We start from the raw sequence: 8,476 nt of genomic DNA, 5'->3' as shown, positions 1-8,476 counted from the left end.
TTGTGTTGTTGTTGCTTCTCAAAATGTACATGTAGTAAGATGAACAACGACGTTTTCAGTTCACTGTCGTGCTACTGCAGTCTGTCGTAGCCATTGTGTTCACCACTTCAGCCTCTGCCGATGTCATTTACATGCATTCACCCTTATTTACTGTGGTGAGCATTCCGTTGAACATATATAAGTAAGGGGTAGGGTATTTTAGCTATTGTTTCTACCTTTGAGGGATTTTTTGTTATTCCTTTTGAGGAAATAATAAATCCTAGAAACTCTACTGAGTCCCTGAAAAAATGGCATTGTCTATGCATTTCCGCTATGATTTGCTCATTATTGCTGATTACGGTTTATTTAGTAATTGTTAACATTTGCCATGTTAACATATATTTTATGCATCTTCCGTTGCTAGTGTCGGTGTCGATTCGTCGCTGATTTCAAGTTTTAGCCGTTCGTTAGGCGTCATGTACAATCTCAGCGTTATGTACAACTTGGCGTTATGAACCCACTTCACGAAACAAATTTTTGCAGATTTGTAAATTTTTTATGTGCTGCTTATTGATATTTTAAAGAATATTCAATTTGAGTGTTTTAGATGCGCGTAATGTTTTATTGCACTGCTCGACAATTTTTCCTTTACCCGGCTTATTTTACTGTAAGCGTCACTTTTTACGTACCGATTCGATCCCACTTCTGACACCACTTGTGGGGATTATTATAGGGACCACCACCCACACTCCCCGTCAGGATATTAAACACAATATATTTAAACGATTAAGTAGTGTTCTAGTGTTTATTTATAAAAAGTCTTAAATTTAGTTCTTAAGATTATACATAGTACATATGTATTAGCACAAACGTTCTTTCGTACAACGGCTCGGCACGACTTACTTATTGAACAGTTCACGGCAACTTAAACTCAAATGTATTTTGGCTGGTTTGTCTTTGTTCGTGTTTCGTCAAAAGTTCGTCCAGTTAAAGGGTTGCGTATCATTGTGTTCTTTTGTCAGCGTTGTATTGTTGACCACTTCTAGTCCGGTGTTCGGATCCCACATTCATTAAATATAAGTGGAAATTTCAAGTGGTAAAATTTTTTAAAAATTTCTCAATTCTGACCAGTCAGTTCAAAGCTGGTTTTCATCGAATTGGATCTACAGAACTACAAGTTCATTGGAAATATTAACGATTGTATTCTTATATAGTTTTTTTGATAGACTACACTTTCCCTCAAATATTCGTGACTGTTATGGGCTATTATTGTTCATATGAGTTTACAATTTTTTCAGACATAAATATGTGTAGCAGCCTACTTAAGTTCCGGCTGCCATCGATTTAATTTTGTGCTCAAATAACAATTTCTGAGCAGTCACATCTCTTATTCTGACAGTTTTAAGCTCATATAATTTACGCATCAGCTTTGCATACTGCAACTGTTTTTCAACTTTAACTTTGACTTGCTGTTATTTTATATTTTTTATTGATGACTTATCTAGCAATATTTCTAAAAACAAAGACAATTTACGTGCTTAGTAATAAGTCATGTCAGAAATTTATTATTAAACTAAGCCGTATGTAAGCTGATGATTCAACATATATGTATAATGGGCATTTGTGAATCGAGTATTTCATAGGCGAAGTTGCAAGGAGTTATAACGTATTTTCTAAATAACGAATACATAAAATTGAAAAAGGGTTGTCAATATTTAAGCTACAAATATATTTATTTAAAACTAATTTATATCCACTTTATATAATCTGTCGCATTAAAAGGGTTTTAAATGAAAAGAACAGCTTAAAAGGATGGTTACTGACATTACTATTCTTTAGGAGAATTAAAGACAGCCAGTACTGCCTTAAGGTAATAAAGTATTGGACTACTTATGATTGTAAACTATTCTTCGCACGGGTATCTACATTATACCCATCTCAAATCTACATACATCACTTCGGCATAAACGCCTTGGTCATTATGTGCTATTTTTATCAAAGCGAATTGACCTGAACTTTCTTTGGAGAGGCAACAAAACAAATGGAATGATTTTCGATAATCAGTTTTTTTTAACTTTTCGACGAATAATATGAATATCTATATATATAAAACGAAGTTACATTTCCTTGGTAATCTTATAACTCAAGAACCGCCGAATCGATTGACACAAAAATTTTAGAGTTCGTTCCTACCTATAAGGAGGTGGTTTGTGTAAAGTTTGTTTGGAATCGCTGCAGCCGTTCCTGAGTTTGACATTTTTTGTGAGTAAATACACTGTACCAAAATCAAGTATTTTCAATACGATTTATCAATTTCACATCGTGCTCTCATTGCGAACAGAATATTAATTTGCTGTCATTGGAATTCAGTTGACAGTTTTCTTATGTGCTTTGAGTTCTTTTATATCTTGCTCTCATTTTGAACAAACATACTTTTGGTGAGTGTTAACCATGTGTTTCTTTTTTAATTGTATTTTAATTGCTTCATTTTTATATATATAGTTCAATTGCCAAGCGTTACTTAATTTTCACAATTTTAATTTGATCTCATTTTCCGGTGAGTGTTTTCTTTATTTGCACAATTGAGGTTATGTCCAGTGTGAGTGTATGTGAATTCATATTTCCACGCACACACATTGAAGTTTGAATTAAATGTATAATTTTTTCTAGAAATAATTTTCAATGTATTGCTTTTACATTCAATTAGTCATACACTGTACTGAAAGAATGCCACGTTCAAGACGACCAAACATTGGCAGACGTTCACGTCAATCAAATGCTACAGCGTTAAATCGAAGATCACAAAGTGAAGAAGATCGTGTTCGACGAAATGAAATGGAAACACAACGACACAGACGGAGAACTCACTTGGATAATAGAGAAGCACCAAGAAACCGTCGTGGGCGTACGTCCGTTTATGATATACGTCAAATGGAACACGCGGCTTTCAATTACGATGCCACCATTGATTACAGCATGTATGCCTACATTGGCCAGATGAATATAGAATGTATACATTGCAAAGCATTTAAATTCATGGCATGTGTTGTGCTGGTGGGAAAGTCAAATTACCGGTGTTAAAACTTCCGCCAGAACCTTTGCATTCATTGGTTTTTGGTAATTCGCCAACCTCAAAGCATTTCCTCTTAAATATTCAAAAATACAATTCATGCTTTCAAATGACATCTTTTGGAGCTACAAATATTATAAAATATGGATTTATGCCGACGTTTAAGGTGATTTCTTCGTGTGGAATTAGCAATATCATTTTTAATTTATGTGCCGTCCCTGTGTTCGATGTTTTTAGAAATTAAGATCCGTTATCATCTATATATATTTCTCGACCGTTACAGATTCAAGGTCAAATATACCATAGAGCTGGGTCTTTGCTACCATTCCCAGATGGTGATCATAAATTTTTGCAAATATATTTCATTGATGGTGAGAATCGTGAATTAAATAAGCGCTGTGCAATTTCGACGAATACGAGAAGATCAATCGTGAATGAATTGCAAACATTTTTTCATCAACACAATGAATTGGTGAAATTGTTTAAAGTGGCACTCGAACGGATGCCCTCCGATGGCCACAAAATCATAATAAAAGCCGATAAAACACCAATTGGGGAGCACACCAGACGATTCAATGCACCAACGATTGATGAAGTAGCCATTGTTGTGGTTGGCGAACAGTTTCAGTCACGAGACATTGTTTTGTATCGTAGAAATGAGAATTTACAACGTATTTCAGAACTCCATCGCTGTTATGATGCATTGCAATACCCCATTTTGTTTTGGAGAGGGGACGATGGCTATCACATCAACATACCAATGATAAATCCAACAACTGGTACATATACATTTTATTTTGTTTAACACGTTCGCGTTCATTTGAATTTAGCGGGTGGCTGCCAGATAATCACTTAATTTTTCCATACAAAATTGAAGAGCGGGAATTCCCGCTTTTTTTCTACAGGTTAATTTTTTTAAATAGTCTGAACAAATTAGGGAATTCCCGCCATTACCACATGAATTTCCTATGCACTTTTGTCGGGATTTCCCGCATTTCGTTTTATTGAAACTTCCGCTCAACAAACCACAAATGACTGGCACGTTAACTTTGAATGGGGATTCCCCAAATTAAATTTGTTTGAATTGCGGTTGGCCTGTCAGGGATGGTAGTTCACGACTTTACCAACACTAAAAAATGTGCAGTGATAAGAAGTGAACCATTTTTGACGGTAGAAAAGCCCTATTCAAATAGCGCGGGAATTCCCGCAATTGTTTTATTGAAGGAAACATGAATGACGGGAATTCCCGCAATTTACGCGAATGTGCTAAATATGATTTATAAATCATTTTCATTCGCTAATTAATTTTTGCAATACAGGTCAAGAATCAACAAAAAAGTCAGTGCGATGAATTTTTATTCGTACCGATTGATGATTCGCCCTCAAGAAACAAATTTTATTTTGCGATGCAATCAACTTTCGCATCAATATATCGTCGATATGTACGCCAAAATTGAAAGTGAGCGATTAAATTTCATCCGTTACAATCAAGCCCGATTAAGATCAGAGGAATACATACATTTGCGTGACGCAATAATCAATGATGTAAATGTGAATGATATCGGCCGTTTAACAATTTTACCATCATCATATGTTGGTAGCCCACGTCATATGCATGAATATACGCAAGATGCGATGACATATGTACGAAATTATGGACGACCGGATCTATTCATAACATTTACGTGCAACCCGAAGTGGGTCGATGTGTCTGATTGTTTACTTGATGGTCAGGTGCCAAAAGATCGGCATGACATAACTGCCCGTGTATTCCAACAAAAATTGAAAAAATTAATGGATCTGATTGTCAAACTCCGTGTATTTGGAGAAGTGCGGTGCTTTATGTATACCATAGAGTGGCAAAAAAGAGGCTTACCTCACGCACATATTTTGATTTGGTGCGTAAACAAAATAACCCCTGATATGATTGATACCGTCATATCGGCCGAAATTCCAGATCAAACCATCGACCCAGGATTATTCGAAGTTGTCACGAAAAATATGATTCACGGTCCCTGTGGTGATATTAATCGAAATTCACTTTGTATGATTGATGGTAAATGTTCGAAACGTTTTCCAAAGCAATTGATTGCTGAAACAATTACAGGAGATGATGGATATCCACAGTATCGTCGACGATCAACTGAAGACAACGGTAAATCAACTGTAATTAAAATTAAAAATCAAGATGTTGAAATCGATAACCGGTGGATAGTTCCGTACTCACCGATGCTGTCAAAAATGTTCAACGCTCACATCAATGTAGAATATTGCAATTCTGTAAAATCAATCAAATATATTTGCAAGTATGTGAATAAGGGCAGCGATATGGCTGTTTTTGGAGTGGCTCCTGAGAATAATCATGACGAAATTTTGCAGTACCAAATGGGGCGCTATATTAGTACGAATGAAGCTGTATGGCGTATTTTATCGTTTCCAATTCATGACAGACATCCGGTTGTTGTACATTTGGCAGTTCATCTTGAAAACGGCCAACGTGTTTACTACACTGCTGCAAATGCCGAACAAAGAGTAGTAGAGCCACCAGTAACTACACTGACAGCTTATTTCCAGTTATGTGAAACTGATGAATTTTCCAGGACTTTGCTATATTCGGAAGTGCCTCACTATTTCACATGGAATGCATCAACAAAAAAATTTCAACGTCGCAAACAAGGCACACCTGTTGATGGTTATCCAGGTATTTTTCGAACAGATGCTTTGGGACGCATTTATACAGTTAGTCCAGCTAATGTTGAATGTTTTTACTTGCGACTTTTGTTGGTGAACGTACATGGACCTCAATCATTCCAACATTTACGAACTGTTAATGGTCAATTGTGCGCAACATACCGTGAAGCATGTCAACACTTGCATTTGCTGGAAGATGATACGCATTGGGATGCTACGCTTCGTGATGCATCAATTGTTTCTCCACCAATTCAAATTCGTATGTTATTTGCGATCATAATATCAACATGTTTTCCATCAAATCCACTGGAATTGTGGAATAAATACAAAGATTTCATGGCTGAAGACATTTTGATTCGACTTCGACATCGTTCCAATGATCCTGCATTGCTGCTGACATTGGAAATGTATAATGAAGCCTTGATAATGATCGAAGATTTGTGCCTTACGATTGCAAATAAGGCATTAGGGCAATTAGGATTGACTCCACCAAATCGTCCAATGCATGATTTATTTGAACGAGAATTGCAACGCGAACTGCAATTCGATCGTAATGAATTGCGTGCGTTCGTACAAACGTATACTCCACAATTAAATGATCAACAAAAATATGTATATGACACAGTGATGCAAGCTGTCAATGACAACACTGGTGGATTGTATTTTTTGGATGCACCTGGCGGCACTGGAAAAACATTTTTGATTTCATTAATACTGGCAACGATTCGGTCGGAACAAAAAATCGCATTGGCACTTGCTTCTTCCGGAATTGCAGCTACATTACTTGATGGCGGCCGCACAGCACATTCCGCCTTGAAATTGCCATTGAACATGCAAGCAATTGAAACACCAACATGCAATATTTCAAGGAGTTCTGGAATGGCTAAAGTCTTGCAACAAACATCCATTATTTTATGGGACGAATGTCCAATGGCCCATAAAAAATCTTTGGAAGCCTTAAATCGAACATTACAAGATTTGAGACGGAGTTTACAGCTGTTTGGCGGTGCATTAATATTGTTATCTGGTGATTTTCGTCAAACGTTGCCTGTTATTCCGAGATCAACACCAGCTGATGAAATTAATGCATGTTTGAAAAGTTCATTTTTGTGGGCACACGTACAAATGCTTTCGTTGACGACCAATATGCGTGTGCGTCTTCAAAATGATTCTTCAGCACGTGAGTTTTCAAAGCAATTGCTGAAGATTGGCGATGGAAAAATGGCAAGTGATCAAAATGGGTTTATCACGTTACCGAATAATTTTTCAATAATTGTATCATCAAAAGAAGAACTCATTGATCGCGTTTTTCCAAATATTGCTCAAAATTATAATAACCATGATTGGTTACGAGAACGTGCAATTTTAGCACCAAAAAATGTCAATGTCAATGAAATCAATTTCCACATCCAGGAAAAATTGCCAGGTAATTCGGAAACGTATAAATCCATTGATACTGCTATGAATGATGAAGACGCAGTCAATTATCCGGTTGAATTTTTAAATTCTTTGGAACCACCAGGCATGCCACCGCATAATTTGAATTTGAAAGTTGGTTCATCGATTATACTTCTTCGAAATCTTAATGCACCGAAACTTTGTAATGGGACGAGACTTTCAGTGAAGAAATTGATGCCAAATTTAATTCAAGCAACAATTCTCACTGGCAAAGCAAAAGGTGAAATTGTACTAATACCGCGCATCCCATTAATACCAACGGACATGCCATTCGAATTTAAACGTCTTCAATTTCCTGTTCGGCTATCTTTTGCTATGACCGTCAACAAAGCCCAAGGGCAAACGCTCCAGGTGTGTGGAGTTAATTTAGAGGAAGCTTGCTTTTCTCACGGTCAACTGTACGTTGCATGTTCGAGAGTTGGAGCCACGAAAAATTTGTTTATTTATGCACCACAAAATAAAACAAAAAATGTTGTGTATACAATTGTATTAAATTGAACATTGCTTTTCTTTTTCATTATTGTGTTAAGAAATCAAATCTCTTAAGCAATCAATTTTTTGAGTAGAGAAGCGCGCCGAAAGTCACGTTTGTGCTATCTTACATTTTTTTACAGGAAAATACTTTGATTTGCATGATGATAACGACGTTCAAGCTGCATTAGACCTCTTAGACGATTCTGATGCAGATTTCAGTGACGATAATGATATTGATGATGAAACTTGGGTACCATTCAACATTTTCCCACAATCTCCAGCAAGTGATGAAGATGATAATGAGAATGCAACTGCATCTTTGACTGCATCAGCAATTTCTCAGGACGATTCAAGTGTAGCAGCTCCGCAAACATCACGGCCAATCATTATTTCTAATATTTTGTTAAATGCAGCACAGCCATCATCTATCAGAAATGTTTCACTAAATACGACTCAGTCATGCACTTCCACAAGTAATACAGCGAAAAGACGCCAACTATGGAAAAGTGCTCCATTTGATTGCAACGATCTACCCATTGCATCTGGTTGTTAAAACATAGCATTAGTGAAAACGCCATTGGAGTACTTCAAGAATTACTTCCCAGAATCGCATTACGACGATGCTATAAAATTTACAAAAATGTACGTTATGAGCACACGTGGGCAGGAAGTCCGATATCAACAAGCCGATTTTAAACGATTTTATGGATGCGCAATGATAAAGGGGTGTCTTGGATTTCCGAAAATAAGAATGTACTGGTCACGTGAATGCCAAATTCCTGCAATTTACAATTCAATGTCACG

At 36.5% G+C, this 8,476-nt stretch overlaps 1 protein-coding gene across 1 annotated transcript; it reads left to right on the top strand.

Annotated features, from left to right (window-relative positions):
* Positions 1-4,972: 4,972 nt before the first annotated feature.
* On the top strand, positions 4,973-8,225 carry LOC126755817 (uncharacterized). Its single transcript, XM_050468539.1, has 4 exons — positions 4,973-5,215; positions 5,357-6,920; positions 7,110-7,166; positions 7,813-8,225. The coding sequence occupies exons 1-4, from the start codon at positions 4,973-4,975 to the stop codon at positions 8,223-8,225; spliced, it is 2,277 nt and encodes a 758-aa protein (XP_050324496.1).
* Positions 8,226-8,476: the final 251 nt, after the last annotated feature.

This window comes from Bactrocera neohumeralis, chromosome 4 (assembly GCF_024586455.1).
Source record: "Bactrocera neohumeralis isolate Rockhampton chromosome 4, APGP_CSIRO_Bneo_wtdbg2-racon-allhic-juicebox.fasta_v2, whole genome shotgun sequence".
NCBI lineage: Eukaryota > Metazoa > Arthropoda > Insecta > Diptera > Tephritidae > Bactrocera > Bactrocera neohumeralis.
The sequence above is the reverse complement of the archived record's forward strand: the minus strand, read 5'-3'. Positions and strand labels throughout refer to the sequence as shown.